This window comes from Lygodium microphyllum, chromosome 2 (genome assembly GCF_053477565.2).
Source record: "Lygodium microphyllum isolate KBCC chromosome 2, Lygodium_microphyllum_v1.1.10, whole genome shotgun sequence".
In the NCBI taxonomy this organism is placed as follows: domain Eukaryota; kingdom Viridiplantae; phylum Streptophyta; class Polypodiopsida; order Schizaeales; family Lygodiaceae; genus Lygodium; species Lygodium microphyllum.
The window spans coordinates 153834978-153854731 of record NC_141136.1 but is presented as its reverse complement, the minus strand read 5'-3'; the positions used below and the strand labels follow the sequence as shown (position 1 = coordinate 153854731).

General features: G+C 42.9%; 1 protein-coding gene and 1 pseudogene across 1 annotated transcript in view; one reads left to right on the top strand and one right to left on the bottom strand.

The window, feature by feature from the left end:
- The window catches only part of LON2 (lon protease 2), a 54213-nt gene extending 36915 nt beyond the window's left edge, over positions 1 to 17298 (bottom strand). Inside the window, exons 1-3 of the mRNA XM_087699756.1 lie at positions 16808 to 17298; positions 16614 to 16726; positions 16404 to 16497 (exon numbers count right to left, since the gene is read on the bottom strand). Of these exons, the coding sequence (XP_087555882.1) occupies positions 16404 to 16497; positions 16614 to 16726; positions 16808 to 16914 (314 nt within the window). The 5' untranslated portion in view covers positions 16915 to 17298. The remainder of the gene's footprint in view (positions 1 to 16403; positions 16498 to 16613; positions 16727 to 16807) is intronic.
- On the top strand, positions 578 to 2668 carry LOC148040490 (uncharacterized; annotated as a pseudogene).
- Positions 17299 to 19754: the final 2456 nt, after the last annotated feature.

Sequence of the window (19754 nt, the reverse complement as noted above, 5' to 3'; positions counted from 1 at the left end):
AATCCACCACGTCACTCCAAGAAGGGCAGATCAGATCACATCACTCCAAGAAGGGCTGAACGTCCAATCACGTCGGGAAAGTTCACTTCAGGAAGGGCGCTGCCCTTCGTCGCCTGCTTTATCTACACCACCTAACGCCAGCCTCACCCGCCATCCATCAGCTCCCCACCTACCACCTCTGCAGCCCTACTTCCCTGCTGCCATCTCCTAGTTCCACAATCCCTCCTGTTGCAGACAATAAACCTATCATGAAATGGTTGTTCCTCACATACACTGAAATGGTTATCCTCTATTCTGAACTCTGAATTGAGCTCCCCCACAGGCCCAACACAACAAGACGGAGTTCGTCCCCAAAATGGAGAAGGTCCAGATAGAGCAGATGATTACCAATGCCATCAACAAAGTCAAGAAGGAGTATGACAACGGACTGAGCATAGTGAACAGGCAGCTAAACGATAAGATTAAAAAGCTGGAATTGAAGATAGAAGTCCAAGACGGGGAGATTCAATCACTTAGGCAACTACTAACTGACATTCAGCTCAGCCCCAAGCTAGAGGAAGGAGAAATTCAACCTAGCATGACCGAGGAGCTCACCCGCATCAAAGAGGAAGTACAACAGCTCCAAAAAAAGGAGGAGGAGATGACGAAGGAGGTTGTTTCTTGGGCAAAGATGCTCAAGAAAACCCAACAGCAAGTAGAGGAGATGGAGCAATGGATTCAAATTGCAAAGAAGGGGAAACACCTTGCACGCGCACCTACAACAACCATAATCAATGACGCATTGGAGGAGGAACAAAAAAGGAAAATGAGAGCACTCCGTGTTCGGGTGACAGGGCTGAAGATGCATGAAAAAGTGGATGAGGACACCAAGGCGCTATACACATTAATGAATATAACCCACTAAGAAAAGAAGAGGTGGCACAATGAATGTGTTGTAACCAAGGATGGACAACGTGGGTATAGTCCAACTATAGAATCACTGGTATATCCTCATGTTGGTCATCTAACACACGAGCGAATAATATCTTGCCACATTACCAAGGCATAGAGTGGATTCTAGCTCATGTAGAGCTCGATATCACCTAACATGCCAATGAATAATATCTTACCACATCACTAAGGCACGTAGTGGATGCTAGCTCATGTAAAGCTGCATGTCTCCGCTTGGAGAGTGGGCAAGAAAAGCACAGAAGGGGAGAGCTCAAAAGAGCATGCACTCATTCTCCGCTTCCCCACCATGGAGGCTAGGAGAGACTTCCTAGCTCAATGTCGTACATTGAAGGGGACCGGTGTGTTTTTGGGTGATGATCTCACACCAACCCAACTAGCCCACATGAGGAAGTGCATGCCAAAAATTAAGACAGCCAGGGAGGAGGGAAAACTCGCCTTCTACAGAGGAGGGAGAGTGGTAATCATGGAGAGGCGCCACAAATGACGGTGTGAGACCTATGGGACCAACCTTGCAGTGGCAATTTGGAACTATGATGGAGCCCTCCGATTGGATGTGGGAGCTTTTGAGGAGACATTTAGAGGGAGAGATATAGTGTTCTACTCAAAGACACATCAGGGACCACATACTACACTTCCACAGGTGACAGGCTATAGATGGGAGTTAGCTTGCAGGAAGGAGACATGCACAGACTACACTAATCACGGGTCGAGAGGAGTGGCAGTGTTATTCAGAGAGGAGCTACAGCAAACAATCTAGGCAGTCCGCAAAGATGAGCAGGCCAAATACATGTGGGTGAGAGTGTGTGGTGAGGAACACACTTTGTATGTTGCCATATGCTATTTCCCCCCTATGACGTCCCGATATGCCCCACCCAAGGGGCAATCACCATATGTGGCTTTGGATGAGGATATTTGGGAGTTCTCGAAGGAGGGAGAGGTTATCTTACTAGGAGACTTTAATGCCAGGACAGCCTCCCATCAGGTGTCTTTCTTTGATGCATCTAAGGAGATGCTACAGGAGCAAGATGTGTCAAACCTACAACTGGAGAGGATATCTCAGGATATGGGGGAAGTCACTGAAAATGGGAGATACCTTGTGGAGATGGGCACAGCACACATGTTGGCCATTCTCCATGGCATGGCTAGATAACCCCTATTCGACGCCTTCACATGTTATCCTCACCGACACGGTGCCAACATAGTAGACTATGTTCTTGCCCCACCGATGCTAATATCTCACATCCAGGACCTCTCAGTATCCCCACGCCTTCTCGGAGTTGCAATGGATCGTGCCTACCTATCATTCACCATCAACCTCCAATTCACGAACACGCAGACCCATCATGCAACTCACTGACACCCGAGATACCTCTTTTCCAAAGAGACAAAGGATGTCTATGAGGCAGAGATCCTCAAACTGTTACATGATGCAGACCCCCATGTTCCATTACAAGAGCTGACTCAGCAGTTCAGTGAGGCCCTACACATCGCTGCAGCTGTAGCCTTCCCACACTCAGGACCCACACAGAGAGCCTCCATCGAGGTGACACCTCAAAACAGCTGGTATGATGATGAGTGCCATGAGACCAGAGCACGGCTACAGAGAGAGATAGCACTAGGATCAGACAGGCACAGATACTCTTTAGATGCCTCACACGGTGGAAGAAGAGAACATTCTTGGCCTAGCTGGAGCGAGACCTGTATCAGTTATTCTTGAGCTAGGACTCTAGAGAGGCTTGGGGGCTTTTCAGAGAGCATTGCCCGACCACACCTATTACGTCCACCGCTATATGGGAAGAGTATGCAGCTAGTCTTTATACTGTGGAGGGTCAACCACCTCTTCCTAACCCATTTGAGCCTTGTCCAAAGACCACCACTTTCTTTACAGAAAGTAGGGTCCGAAAGGCCATTGACAAACTTAGCAGAGGAAAGGCACAAGATCATGATGGATTAGTAGCCGAGCACTTGATCCATGCTAGAGATTTGGTGGCAGGATTCCTAGCTTACATATTTAACATAGCCATGTGTGAAGGCCTACCAGAAAGCTGGAGCACGAACACTATTGTGCCTATCCTCAAGAAAGGGGACCCTACTCTACCCAGTAACTATCAGACTATCATGGTTGGTCATACATTGGCTAAGTTATATGCTTCCATCCTTGAGCATGAGTTAAGCAGGTAGGCAGAGATGTGGGGTCTTAGAGCACAAGGACAGGCTGGCTTTAGGAGAGGCTTCTTCACGTTGGATCACATCCTCACACTCCGAGCGATCATTGAGGAGGAAAGGGCCCATGGTCGACGGACCTACTACTGCTTTGTGGACTTCTGCAAAGCCTTTGACACAGTACTGAGAGACAAGCTGATACATAGATTGCATGACATGGGAGTACCGAAAGAGCTCAATTGGGGTATTTTGGCACCGTATGAGAGAGTTGTGGGTAGAGTTCGGACACCTAACGGCCTTTCGGCACCTATTTACACCACCATTGGGGTGAAGCAAGGATGCCCCCTCTCTCCGACATTATTTGGCCTGTACATTGATGGGATTGCTGATTATATTTCATAGGAAGGAGATAGAGGAGCTCCACTAGCTAGCACTTGGATACCTCTCCTATTGTATGAAGATGACATTGTATTGATAGCTCACTCTCCACAGGGTCTATAGAGACACTTGGATGCATTACACTCCTATACTTTGGACAGTGGACTTTTAGTGAACCTTGGTAAAACCAAGGTGATGGTATTTAATACTACACCACAGTGGGTTAGGAGATCAGTACCTAAATTCACATATGGATCTGAGGAGCTGGAGTATGTGGATTTTTATACATACCTGGGAGTCTTATTCACAAGGCCCACCTTTTCTATGCGAGAGGCAGCAGACACAAGACTGACTCGCGGATACACAGCACTAGGTGGTTTGGAGAGGATGTGCTCATAGGTGCAATTCCAAGAACCCCGCACCAAGCTATGGCTCTTCGATACACTGGTCACATCCACACAACTTTATGGAGTACAGATATGGGAGCCCAGTCTTGACCATCGTAGCAGAACAGGGCGCACTTATGACGGATGGAGGTCGATGGAGAAACCCCTAGTGTCCATGATATCCAGGATGATCAGATGTAAGGCCTCAGTGCCACATGAGATCATCATAGCCGAGCTAGCAGCTACACCAATTGTGGTAGAGGCCCTCACCCGATCGGTCGCATACATACATAGCCTATGGGACTTACAAGTTACCCAGACACAAATATGCACGATTGGCCCTTGAGTCCTCTAGGCAACTTGCTAGAGAGGGTGATACTTCATGTTGGTATGCATAGATGTTAGCCTGGTTTGAGCTGCATAGCTTTAGCATGGACAAGTTACCCCCCTTCCAGTACTCCTTTGATGCACCATCTCTTGATCTGAGCAGGTTAGAGATTCGCAAGATCATCAGGATGGATTTTACCCAGTTGGATATCAGGCGAACATGGTTGATGCCAGGGCAGGAGCTAGGGACAAAGATGGCTTTCTACCGCGAGCATTTCCTTCATACTACAGATGATGGATTTATTGTTCGCCCAAGATACATGGACACCCACCTTTCCCATGGGATCAAATGTACTATTGGCCAATTGCGCACCTCCTCACATCAGCTAGAAATTGAGACATGCAAATATAGGTCCATCCCACCAGAGGAGCGCATATGCCAGATATGCCAATTAGAGCCAGAGATAGAGGAGCATTAGATCTGCCGTTGCCCAGCGTATTATGAGGTCCGTGGTTGTTTCCACTGTCTCTTTAGAGACGAATTTGAACCACTATCCAAAGTCCTGGATTTTACCGATCAGCGATGCCTTGGCCTCTTTCTTCTTGAGATACGATGGCTTCATGACATGCGCCTTAATAGTACAGCTGCTCCAGGACATCGAGGCCCTTCACGGAGGCAGCTCACAGACTTCTTTGCAAAGGAGACTCAAAAGACTTCAATACAGTTACAGCCACAATCCACACGAGAGTCTCTCTCACCGCCACAGTCCACACACAGACAAGGAGTACTGATTAATCGAGCCGTTCAGCTTAGCCAATCCAGAAGTCCTAGGCCTCGACACAGACACCGATGACACCATAGGCGGATACAGGGGATTATTGCTCGGGCTAAAGCTAGGCCCTCCATACCCACATGAGATTGTACCATTTTGGAGCTCATTGTTACTAGATAGAGCCCTATGTTTTACACATAGCCATAGTTAGTTTCCTTTCTTTCTTTTTTTGCATGTGCTACATATTTTGCCCAGACAGTTGTACCATCATACACATGATTGTAACTCATGGTCTCATAGGTCATTTTGGCATTTTGTAGACGTTAATATATCATTTCATTTCTCTCTCTCTCTCTCTCTCTCTCTCTCTCTCTCTCTCTCTCTCTCTCTCTCTCTCTCTCTATATATATATATATATATATATATATATATATATATATATATATATATATATATATATAATATATATATATATATTTTTATTTTTATTTTTTTGTTTCTCTTCCATTGCGCACTCTCACATGGTATCATCACCTAAGTGAGGACACAATCTAGAGATTTCTTGCAGAAGAGTAGGTTTTCATCGTGGACAAGCAGCCTAGATCTTCAAAACACACATTTTTGGCCTGCGTTTACAGCCTATACCAATGGTCCATTGCTTGTTTTGGCCTTCCTAATAGCCATGTGACAGCATCCAAGACCTCTCAACAACATCCAGGTGGCCCCTATTTTCTATGTTTTTGCAACAAATGCAAATTTGTATTTTGAAGGTGGCAACTTTCTAGTGCATGCAACAGCTTTCTGGCATAGGCGATAGCCTCCTGATGGAGACAACCCCTTCTGGTGGCAAGCAATAACCTTTCTTTGACGAACACAACTTTCTACGTGATTGCAGGATCAAAGATGTCTTACCAGTTCACGCACTTTGATAACTCAGAGGAGAAGCTTCTTTCCAGACACTATTCTGAATGGAGACGAGATTATCACAATTATAGTCAGCGAGAGGAGTCTCCCATTAGCACCTATCCCCCTTCTATTCATCTATCACAAAAGGCTCCATCCTCCGTGAAGATGTTGTCCTTAATACCCTTGGTGCAAGTGCCTATCTTACCTTCATTACCCAAAGAAGACAAACTCGATGATTCCAACTATTCGTTGTGGTCGGGTAAGGTGGAATGCACAATCTTTGGGCTCTTGTTTCAGATTCCATCCCCCATCCCAAGGAGGATCTAGCAAATGGGACTTCTATAGACTTGTGGAAGTGTGGAAGAAGCTTGTGTCTCTGTATTAGCACAAGACGTTTGCCCACAAGATTTCCCTTGAGAGGAAAATGAAAACGCTTAGTCTTGATGATTTCTCCTCTATGAAGGAGTGTATCACCAAGATGGAGGACATGAGAGGTGAGCTTGCCTCTCTTGGTCAGATGATATCCTCTAAAGACATGGCTATGAGCCTTTTGACTCAACTGTCATCTCCTCGGTTCACTGTCTTCTACAATAGCCTTATCACATCGAGAACCTACAAGACACCCTTATGGGAGGACCTTTCACCATTTGTCTTGGAGCATAAGGAGCGACTCTAAGAGGTTGGGGCTAGTGGTTCTGGCTCGCCAAGGCCTTTATTACAGGTACAAGTGGAGGAAAGAAGAAGAAGGCACAGGTCAAGGACAAGAAACAAGAGGGCAAGAAGGATGAAAAGAAAGAAAAGCGACCCAAGTGCCCACACTTTGGGAAGGGCACTCATCCCAAGGAGAAGTATTGGCAAAAGTATCCCCATTTGAAGCCAAAGGAGAAAGATTCAAAGGATATGAAGGCTGGCCCCGACGACGACAAAGTCTATCTTTGTGCATGTATGAAGGATATGAAGACTGGCCCGACCACGACAGAGTCTATCTTTGTGCATGTATTTGCCGAGGAGGATACAGCTCTTACTTCTTCCGCTCAAGAGAAGCCTTGGCTTGTAGATAGCAGGGCTTCTTCTCTCATGACTTACAGATAGGATTGGCTTCAAGATCTGAGTGCCACAGGGGGCTCGGTCACCATCGGTGACAACTCTACTATTCCCATTCAAGAAGTGGGGACTATTCCCTTATTTCTAGACAAGCAGTCTTCTTTTGCCAAAGTTCTCAAGTACCAGATTTAGGTTTTAATCTATTGTCTATTCATGGTGTTACACGGTACCTGCGTGGTATTTACACAAGATGCAGTGATAGTGGAGGATGCTTTTATAGGTACCGTTCTTTAGATAGAATCTTAGGTGGGTGGACTTTACACGCTCACAACCTTAGCCATGAGGCCCATGAGCTTGGGCTGCTTTGGCATGCTCATTATGGTCATCTAAATTTTGACACTATACGACAGGCTTCTCGCAAGAAGCTGGTGGAGGGACTTCCTAATCTCCCTCCTATTCACACTTTGTGCCTAGCTGTTTGAGGAGCAAGCAACATAGGCAACCACATCCCCAAGTTGCCACTTGGAGGGCTTCTACTCCACTTGAGTTGGTTCATACCGACCTTTGCGGACCTATGGACATAGCCTCCCTTGGAAAGGCCGAGTATTTGATGCTGATTATTGATGACTTCAGTTGTTATGTGTGGCCTTATTTTCTAGAGTACAACAGCAACACATACTTCCATTTCTGCGAGTGGAAGGTGTTGTAGAGACACGGACTATCTTCAAAGTTCATGGCATACGAACAAATCATGGTGGAGAGTTTACTTCTAACCTCTTTTCTCAATTTTGCAAGGATCACTGCATTCAGGTGGAGTATACCCATCCAACCGAACACACCTTCAGAGAATGGTGTAGCAGAGCGTGCAAATCGAACCATAATAGAGATGGATTGATTGATATTGGAGCATTGGGATCTTCCTCATACCCTTTGGGGTAAGGAGGTAGCTACTACGGTTCACATCCGCAGCCCCTCCCTGACTTCTGCATTACAGGGGACACAACTCCCTATGAGGCTTTCTTTGGTTGAAAGCCCTCCGTGTCTCACTTTCGCATCTTTGGATGTGATGCATTTGTCCATGTGCACAAGAAGAAAAGGAAGACGAAGCTTGACTAGAAGTCCAAAAGGCTCATCTTCGTGAGCTATAGCACTACCACGAAGGGCTATCACCTCTACGACTTGACGACACAGAAGCTTGAGGTGAGCAAGGATGTGATCTTCGAGAAGGCTTCAACCTCCAAGGATCGTATTAATGGTTCTATTGCAGGTGATTCTTCGTCATCGACTAATCCTCCAGAGTCCCCACCCTCATTTCCTCTACTTCCTTCCAAGTTGCCTCTTAGCACCCTTTCTTTGTCTTCGGCTCCTCCCCCTCCTCCTCCTCCACCCTCTACTTCAGCTTTCCTACCACATTTGATCCATGCAACTACTACTTCTTTGTTGTATACTTCCACCCTTCAACCTCCCCTCCGAAGTCTTCTAGGGCTGATCAGCCATCAGATAATAAGCCTTCTTCAAATGAGAAGGATTTACCTTGCCTTGGTGAGGGGGAGTCCCTACCACAAACAAGTACATTACAAGTACCAAAGGCTACTTAGTCTTCCTTGCAATAAGATGAGCCTATTTGGATTCCTCACTAGTACTGACAACTCATGTAGGATTCCGAAGTTTCTCACTTTCTTACTTCTCCTACAAGTGCACACAAATGAACTCGCTTACAGGCCTGGGGAATAGTTCACTTTGTGTGAACTATGCTCTTATATCACAGATACTTCATGCCAATGAGCCGATTACCATTGAGGAGACTCTTGCACAAGATATTTGGGGTCAGGTCATGCAAGAGAAGCTCGATTCTATCCATTGTAATCAAACTTAGGAATTGGTTCCGCGTCCCTCAAAGAGGAAGGTGATAGGTGTAAAGTGGGTCTATAAGACCAAGTACCTTGCAGATGGTTCCTTGGACAAACACAAAACTAGACTTGTAGCCAAGGGTTTTGCTCAAATGGCAAGTTTGGACTATTTTGAGACGTTTGCACCTACGGCTTGGATCTCTACTATTCGAGCTATCTTGGCTCTTGCAACCCACCACTGCTAGCTTGTTTATCGAATGGATGTAAAGTCTACCTTCGTGAATAATGTCCTTGAGGAGGAGATTTATGTTTCATAGCCTCCAGGTCTTCTTGTGCAAGGAAAGGAGGACCATGTCTACAAATTGCAAAAGGCCCTCTATGGCCTAAAGCAAGCTTGGTACTAGAGGATTAATCAATTATTTCTACATAGTGGCTTCCATTGATCAACTCATGACCCCAACCTATACTTCAAGGTTGAGGGTGACGTGTGTTTTGATCATCTTGATTGTGGATGATCTTATCATTATAGGGAGCTCTACTCAAAAGGTTAATCGTACTCAGGAGATTTTGCAACAAGAGCTTGACATGACAGATCTTGGGATCCTACATTTCTTCCTTGGCTTGGAGATCTATCAAATGGCACATGGCTTTTTTATTTCGTAGCCTAGGTACATTACCGAACTTCTCTCCGAGTTTGGCACGGCCAATCGTCAGCCTATCTCTTGCCCCATGGACCCAAAGTCCAAGCTTTTGGCAACCAGAGCTCCCCTTCCAGATGCCTTCCATTATAGGTATCTTGTTGGCTCCCTCATTTAGCTTATTCACACTCAGTTGGATGTTTCTTTTGTTGTCGCATGGTTGTCTTCTTTCATGAAAACTCACACTCAAGAGCATTAGATAGCGGCCTTGCGCGTTCTTCATTATTTACAGGGGACTCGATCCTACGAGATCATGTATGGAGAGGGAGTTTCTCTCTCTGGTTGAAGTAATTCTGACTAGGCATGTAATGTGGATTCACAACGGTCCACTACAGGTTATGCCTTTTCCCTTGGATCAAGAGTTATCTCATGGAGCAACAAGAAGCAGCCCACTATGGCCCTTTCTTCTACTACAGAGACAACGTATCGTGCATTATGTTCTACTACTATGAAGGCAATTTGACTTCCTCACACATTGATGGAGATTGGCTTTCCTCAGCCTAGACCTATGGAGCTGCATGTCGACAACCAAAGTGCTCTAGCTCTAGTGAAGAACCTTGTGCTTTATGCTCGCACAAAGTACATCAAGGTTCAATATCACTATGTTCGAGAGCAAATCGTGGATTTCGAGTTAGCGGTGGCCTACTCTCCCACAGAGGACAACGCAATTGATCTCTTCACAAAGCCTTTGCCCCGAATTTCTATGCTTCATCACATGAGGTTGTTGGGTTTTCAGACACTCCCAGGATCTGAGAGGGGGTATTAGCTTGCCTATGTTGGTCTTGTCAGCTTGTCATTTCTTGGTTGTGAGTCTAACAACGGAGGCATAGGAGATCTGGTAGTTTAGGTATATTTTCTTTATTTGTCGACTTCTTGTGTGTATTCCTAGACTAGTTTCCACTTTCCACAATCTGTCTACACCTATCAAACATTATCATTGTTATCTGGGGATTTTCCAAGGTCTCCCCTATTTTTCTTACATTTCTCTCTGGAGTGACCAGTATTTAATGCTAGTCAGCCAGCATTTATGGTCCCTACAAGAGCAAGTCAACTAGTTTTTTGGTGTTTTGGCTATTTATAGCCACACCCCTACTTGGCAAACACACATACTCTTTAGTCTTCAATCTTCCTTTGTAGATGTACACTCCGAACCTCTATGCCCCGTACTACCATCATCATCAGCCTAATCTGGTGCCCTCACTAACATTTTGAGCTACGTGCAAGGACTAATCAATCCATCTCCATTGTATCAATATTCTTCTTTAGTCAATGCGGTATTCTTCCTTCACTTCTCTCTCTCTCTCTCTCTCTCTCTCTCTCTCTCTCTCTCTCTCTCTCTCTCTCTCTCTCTCTCTCTCTCTCTCTCTCTCCGTTGCGCACATTCACACAATCAACTATTCACAATAGGGCAGCATTAAATTTCAGCCAATTTTGGTGATGAAACTCTGAAATTTCTCTCTCCGGCTTCATAGCTTCCCTCAAGGAATCTCAATCATATTCAATCCCAAGTGGATGCAATTGAAGAATTTCTACTGCTAAACCCTAATTTAGAGTGAAAACTAGGGTTTACCAGCCACCTTGGGAAGAGTGATTAGAATTCAAGGCCTAGTGCTTGAACTCAGTAACTGAAATATAGGGATTTCAGAGAATTTCAAGAGGCCGCCCAACTAGTATTAGGTTTGGAGCATAATTTGTAAACTAAGGAGCAGATTGAAGGCCAATCCCCAAGCAAGCCAAGAGATCAATTGGTTTGAAGGCTTGTTGGTTGCTATGGACAGCAAGATGTATTGAAGATTGAAGGAGGGCATGCTGGATCTCAGTGTACTTCAACCTTTAGCGATACAAGTTAAAGAAATGCCACAAGGGGTGCTTGGGGCCAATCAAGTGTCCAATGTCCAAGATTAAGTGGTAACATTTGCATTTTCAGTTTATGTGAATTTTATGCTTGCTGCAATTAGTGCCTAATCAGATTATTTACTATTCTATTCGAGAAGGAAGGTTGGTTTCAACTTCTGTCATCTCGTCGTACACTAGACTATAGGATCAAGACATTGATGCTAGCCATCCCGTCTCTCAGCAAACCTTACAGGTATGGCCCAAGAGAGGAGGATGAGATAGCTAGGCTCCTTCACAATTACCTAGTAAGGTTTTATTGAACCAAGTAAATCTCCATGGGACACATCTATCCTTCTTGCTAAAAAGAAGGATGGCACAATGTGCTTCTGTGTTGATTACAATAGTCTCAATCAAGTGACCGTCAAAAACAAATATCCATTATCTCAAATGGATGATCTTATAGATCGGCTTTGTGGTGCACGATATTCCATGAAGATCAATCTTAGGTTCAATTGCCATCAAATACGGATAGCTTCAAAGGATGCCCCGAAAACTGTGTTTCAAACATGGTATAGACACAATGAATTTTTAATCTTGCCTTTTGGATTAACTAATACTCCCCAACTTTCCAACAAATAATGAATGATTTATTTCATTTGTATCTCAAAAAGTGGATAGTCGTTTTCCTTGAAGACATACTTATTTATAGTAAGTCATTGGGGAAGCATGCTTAAGACGAGCAATTGTTTGCAAAACTATCTAAGAGTGAATTTTTTTACATGGAGTTGTTATATCTTGGACATGTCATCTTGATTGATAGCATTCAAATTGACCCTAGAAAGATTTGGGTAGTACTTAATTAGCTCATTTCGAGAACATAAAGCAAGTAAAAAAATTTCTAGGTCTTACTGGATTTTTTCGAAAGTTTATAAAGAACTATACTCATATTTTTGAACCCTTACCACATTTGCTGAAGGGCATTCAAAGCAAGAAAAAGCATGTTAGTCCGCCAATTGTTTGGACTAGTAAGCTCAATCAATGGTTTTATACATTGAAACAATTAGTTAAAATTGTACCAATATTGCAGATTGTCAATCCAAAGAAACCTTTTGAGGTTGGTATGGATGTGATTGATTTTGCTATGGATATTGTTCTTTATCAAATCAGCCGACCCATCAAATTTAAGAGCCATAAGCTCACCCATGCTCAAACACATTACACCACCCAAGAGAATGAACCATTAGTGGTCATCCATACACTTAAAATATTGTATCACTATTTGTACAACACCCGGTTCATCATTTGGACTGACCACCATTCGCTAAAATACCTTTGTGATCAGCCCGATCTCTATGGCCATAAGACGAGATGGGTGAAGCTTATGCAAGAATTTGACTTTGACATTCATTATCAAAAGGACGCAACTAATATGGTTGCCGATGCCCTTCATCGGATTCCCAACATTTATGTCTTGTCCTTCTCTGAATTTTGACTAATTTTTAACTTTCTCTCAAAGGGCATTGCCAAAATGATCTTCACTTTGGTAAGATTTGGCAACTAGTTCAAGAGAAACCTAGTAGCCTACAAAGCTTTGGTGTTCCAAACGCCCGAAAACTAGCTACTAAGAGAAAGACAGCGAAAAAGCATTCCATTTGTAATAGATTATTTTTTAAACAAGACAAAGTGTGTGTACCTTGTCAGAAGTGGTGCAGTAATGGAAGCGTAAAGAATATGCTGAAATAAATGCTGAAACACAAGACAGAAGAAAGAATGAACACAGTAGACAGATGAGAACTCAAATGTATGCTCGGGAAATGGAATCCATATCGAACACGAGACAGCAGCATACAACGGTGAGTCACTGGCTGCGTGGGCTCCTCAGCACCGGCTCCTCTCTCCCAGAAGGATCTCCACTGATGGATGAAGCACTAAAGACTGTGGAGGAGGAGCCCTATAAATAGCCACAAAAGTGGGGAGCATAAAATGCAGGTCGGCCAGCGTTTAATGCTGGTCAGCCAGCAACAAATGCTAAATAATACATCATAAATGGCCACTAAAATGTGCCATAAAATACTGCATAAAATGCCCAGCCTCTAACACAGACTCACACCATGAGCTGACTAATATCTGCTAACATACCTAATGAACAAGATATCCACAAGAAAATTATACGAGTGTCATGATGTACCGAGCACCTTGGCATATACAAGACTTTAGCCTTAGTTACTCACTATTTTTATTGGCGACACATGAAGACTATGGTTGAGCCTTATGTGCACAAGTGCCCGCAATGTTACCTTACTAAAGATTGTATCATTTCTATGGATTTTATAGTAGGATCACCCCGTATGAATCGAGGTCATAACACAATCTAGGTTGTGGTCAACACATTGATGAAAATGGCTAAATTCATTCCTACAAGGGAATTGTGAAAAGCCACAAGTTGGTTGGTCTCTTTTTTTAATATCTTTACAAACTTTATGATTTGCCCAACGAAATAGTCAATGACCAAGATCATAAGTTCATTGGCCATTTTTGGCAAATAGTTTTCCAAAAATTCACAACAAGATTATCCATATCATTCTTGAAGTATCGTAAGATCAATGGATAGACCGAGAGAACAAACCAAGCTATGGAGGATATACTACATGCATATGTCTCCGTAGACAATCTAATTGGGAGCATTATCTTCCTCAGATTTAGTTTGCTTAAAACAATGCTAAGCATTCGACTATTGGTTATAGCCCCTTTATGCTTATGTACGGTCACAAGCCAAAACCAACAATTGTCGTTGAGCTCAAGGGGGTGAAAATATAATCAGTGGTCGACTCTCTGCACAACATGCCACAAATATTGATGATTGCAAAGGAAAGCATTAAAACCACCTACAATCGTGCCACATCTATGCTAACCAATACCATACTCCTTGAGAGCTCTAGGAGGGCATGTGGATTTACCTTAAAGTCAAAAAGGTAAACTCTTATTCAATGACTACCAATCAGTGCTATAAATTATCTTCAAGGTATTGTGGCCCTTTCAAGATTACCAAGAAGATAAGTAGCATATCCTACAAGCTAGATTTACCTTCGGAAATCAAGTTCACCCTATGTTCCACATTAGTTGTTAGAAAGAACGATTGGGACAAGGTAAACCGATTGTTCTAATTGAGGAAGTTCGACAACTCTAAGGATATCGCTCAATATATTCCACTCTAACCCAAATGGATTCTCTTGACCTTAGGACTAAATGATCCTGTTGGACCATTTATCCTATATATTTGATCAAGTGGAAAAAGCGACTACTTGGGAGTTGGTAGGTTCATTGAAGAGTCATTTTCTCTACTTCATCCCTAAGAATATTTCTAAGGACAACAACCCTTTATAAGGGGAAAGTATTATATCATTGGATATCTGGATGAGCGCTAGTAGCATTGATCACAGTGATTATGAAGTAACTTAGTGTGAATGCACTGAGGATACTTTGGGATTAGAGCATTCGGGTCCTATATATAGGACTCAAGGCCTTGTGCACATTCATTGTGTGATCACTGCTATTGGATTCTTGGCCTATTGGCCAACACATCTGTACACCAGAATGGCTTGGATTGGTGGTATGGGATGCCAACCCTTGGGATGTGATCATGGCCCAAAGTGCTACAAGCTAGCTCCCAGGCTTGGGGGTGAACCCATTTGGCTCTATGGATAGGAGGTGAGGATCTCATGTCTAGTCCCTTATATTTGTAAATATGGCTTGTGTTGTATCTCGTGTGTAGGTTGAATCCTAGGGGACATTTCGTGTACTCTACCTATATTTAAGACCTATTCCCATGGCCTTTGAATTGAGCCCAAGAGCATACTTGAGTTTTGAACCCCTACTCATCTACATTCTGCCTCTAAGCCATATTGACCTTTGATCGACCTCTCAGCCATACACACGTACCTTTGAATCAACCCAGCCTCAAGTCCCTAAGCTTATCAAAAGATCATGCCATGTTCCAGCTCTAGTTACAATTTCTTTTCACTTTGTATATCTCCTATCACGAATCTTTTGTATTAGCCTAGATACTATCTCTTCTAAGATTAAATCATCCCTCCCCCTTTTTTTTGGGTGTTTCATGTCACTCCTTTAGTCACCCACAACCCCTAGGGGGATTTGTTGATTATTATCCTTCGTTGTGAATACACCTTATATTTGATAGCATTTAATAAGGGTCAAAGGTTTAGGTGTGCACATAGACCTATATAATCTCATCTCATATAATAATCTCTTTTTTTCATAAAAGGATAATAATCTCTCTCTCTCTCCCTCTCCCTCTCCCTCTCCCTCTCCCTCTCTCTCTCTCTCTCTCTCTCTCTCTCTCTCTCTCTCTCTCTAGTGCCATCCTCCCATCCTCACTTGCATGTTCCAATATCCAACAATGCAAGGACAAACCTTGGAATCTATTGTTTGTAATTGAACTCATGACTTCTTCTCTCCCTTCCCTCCAATTTGAATAGTTTAATGCCTATGCTTAAGACATCATATGAAAACTATGACCACTTCAAAAAACATTCTGATTCCATTTTGCTGGCAAGTTTTAGTTACATTTTAGCTAAGCTACTTTTGCCTTTGTTTGAAATTGTGAAGTAAAGAAAATTTCCAGACAACTAAGGTAATTTTGGTAGAAAACCTACACATAAGTGTGTAAAAGAGATTAGAGAAGTTATTGCGACAAGGTGTTTTAGAAGCACAGTAGTCAAGCAATCAATCTTGTTCGTATGGAGTCTATGCCCTTGTTAAAGTGTGAACTTACTAGTTTACATTTGTATGGTCCATTCATGTCCGGCATGAAGCTCATAGGATTAGTCCACAAAAGTATCCTAAACTGAACATACGCTACGCTATGTGCATGGCCAAAAATAATACATTGGTATTTCAAAATCCATGGTGTGCCAGATGGGGCGCCAGCATTTGTATAGACTGTCACCTTCAGTTTGCAACCATTGCTAGAACAGATTTTTGTAGACATCTCTAGAGAAAGGCACACTTACAAACACCCAAATCACATAACGTTAGAGAGCATCCATGAATTTTGTGAAGAGCTTATGCAACCTTGGGTGCCACTGTACAGGCTCATTCGCTTGTTTACCAACAGGTGCTTGGTAATCCAAAGGAGGTGTGCCGCTTCCTTTTCCATCTCGGTCATCTGAAAACACGGGAGCCATGAGAATTGGACCAGAAGAAATCGCCCAGAGAAAACCATCTGCGTGTTAGCTCAGTTCATGCTAGCTCTATTTGAACCAGGCGTGCACGACTGTGGACCTGAATTTTCTAAAGGTGAAGAAGGAGGTAGAGTTTGCAGGTCTCTGACAGGCAATACACCAATCAGACCCTTGTCTTCTTTCTGCCACAACTCCTGCTCCACAAGTCGTACACTGCACAAAAATCCAGTTGAGATATGACTCCCCGTAAGCATGTTGTGGTTCTGGCGCCCACACACACAGGCACATGCTCACCTGGTGGGCGAAGTGCATCGAATCTGTACAATAGCTCCAGGAAGCAAGACACGATTCCTGAAAGGCAGAATTGCGAGGCGGTCCGGTAATTCGACAAACTCTCTCATGCTTTCCACAAGCTAAGTCACCAACTGTGTATGCAGGGGAGAAGATGATGGCGGTGGTAGTGGTAGTCTGTGGTCGGCAAATTCTGCGTCTGGAGTCGAGCAGTTCAGATCGCCCTTATCCCCCGACTGGCCCGGCATCTCGAGCGCTTGATTGACAGCAATAAACCCCATGACACAGCACCGAAACTTCCAGCCATTGCAGGAAGATCAACGAAGCCATGTCACACTGCGTCTCACTGCTGCTCCTCGGGCTTGATTAGAGAAGAAGGGGCAGGAAAACCACCACTTCGATCAATATGCTTGCCTTCCACAGCTACCTTTCGTGAGATTTCCTTTTTCTATCCCTGTATAATAACTATAACTGAAGAATACAATCAATCTTCAATATTCCTTCTCTTGCAACCTTTCGTGAGATCAGTTTTTTTAAAGACTCTAACCAGGTATATATATTATATATATATATTAACTATTAATATCGAGCTGATCTGCCCGCCTCGGGTGCCATGTGGAGCTCTTTTCGCCCTCGGATGATATTTATCCCACTCAAATAAGTCAACTCTGAATACTTACATGGCCATAGTCCACACGCGGGTCAGTTTGACCCGGGCGCTTTTGAGATCCATTAGTTATAGGTTGCAGGGTGACATGCAGGTTTGCTAATGTGGGGCCAAATTTGGATTCAGGACAGTGGAGAAGGCGTAGCTCTCTGAAACCCCGTGCACATGACCTTTCGCACAGCTAAAAAGTTCACCTCAATAGCACCTTTTCCTACATGGCATATCAAGGGCCATTAGATTGGAGAGACCCAAAAACAATACGAAGAGACTCTATTCTTCAAGAAAGAATAGTTAAGCTAAGCACATGGCTGATTTGTCACATAGTCGTGTAGCATGAATAAAGGTACCATGATGGAGGTAACTTTGTGCTTGCAACAAAGTGCAAGTTGAAGGCAATGCGGGAGGTCAAGCAACATGGGAACGAAAAACAACATGATGAGAGAAGAGAGAGATGAGAGATTCAAGGTCTTCACGACCATAAATATATTGCATGCATCCTCAACCTCCTTCCCAGGGGTTGTTGCAACGTTTAGGGAAAAAATTGGAGTGTTGTTGAGCTACCTTGCCATCTGCATCATCTGTAGAGAGTGAGTGTTGCAATCGTCTTCCCACTATGGAAACCTAATCATGTCGAGCTTCCTAATTCCTCTACTTTCTCCCTTTTTTTGGGCATCGTGCAAATTCTTCTTCTTGAAACGTCTACAAATTTTGTCTTCTTGTTCTTTGTGTCGATGGAGCCAGTCACTGCAATTGAATTAATTTAGAATGGCAAAATCGAACTCTGATTCCAATAATCGTGCATTCATAATTCCATGCATGTTATGTTGACCATGCACTTAGCATGCAAATTATTGACAATATCATTGAGCATTTAAGTTGTTTTAATTGCAAACTCAACTATAGCACATGATGTTCTAGATTAACTGTTTCGTTCCTAGGATGTAAATATGTAATACGTGTCTTAAGGCAAATATCAACTTTCCTATATTTTGATGTATTGAAAAAACAAATGTTACAATTTTAATTAATTGTTGGCAATTCAATTGAGCTTATCACAGCAAGCATATTGTGGAGCCAAACTATTCAAGAGACATGTTCAAACTATACATTATGGTTAAGCAAATGTTTTTAGGGTAGCATACATGAATGGCATTCTCTCATACAACTTCCAATTCCTTCTTGGCACTCACATTATCTTCGAGATAATTAATTTTTTGGATTTTACATAGGAGTCTAATGTCTTGGAAAATCTAGGTCAAATTTTCATGGTAAACCTTGGAAAGTAAACTTTTTAGCCAAGAGATGGTATTGTCAAATTACTCACAATGATTATTCACAAAGCACCAATGCATGACACTAAACTAGTGCACAAGTTTGAAAAGCACAAAGACAATGGAGGGTTAGCCATTATTGTTTTTGATACTTTATTCAATCAAGCCTAGTGAAAATATCGCATGTGTGTCTTAAACCGGTGCCATGCCTCATGCATGGTGGAGTGATGATATTGTTTTCGCCCTAGGAACTCTTAAATAGGGGGCATGTTGCTCCCTTGGTGGTCAAGTGGATGATTATCTTAGTTCAACTTATTGTATTTAGTGTTATTAGGTTCATGTCGATTTTATCAATTAGGCATGCTTTGTTGTGCCCGTTGTATGGTGAAGAGTATGTGTGTGTTTCTCTAGGAGTAATGTATCTAATTGTGTCCTTGTCAACAAGGGTGGATGCTTTTCATTAGTTTACTGTCATATGCATAATGATACAAGGCTTTAGTTATTTTATAGTTATGACAATTATATCTCTACATTGAGTTCTTTACAAATGATAACCAATACATGCTTCTTTTACCATTTCATTTTAGAATATTTTTTATATGAAGCAAATGCACATGTAGCTCATGTATTGTCTTTATCTACTCATAATGTGGATGACATGGATGTTGTCTAGTAATGTTCTTATCTAGTAACTACTGATAAGTGGGTGCTATTGTTATTGTTTTGTTCCTATGGTTGGCTTTGGTCTATTCGAGCCTTACATTGATTAGAGGCTAGCTTTTTTTATTTCAAGTCCTTGTTTAGGGCAATATAGCGATGTGGAGCTTGACAACCTTATGCTACTTATATTGAATGTAGAATTTGGTGATTGCTCACCTTCTTGAGCTTCTTACATCCACTTCTTGACTTTATCAATTATTTCCAAATGTTTGTTTTAGAATTGGGATATTCCTTTGCCTACATCATCGACAATATCATCATGAAAAGTTTTAGGTGATGCCAGGAGGCATAT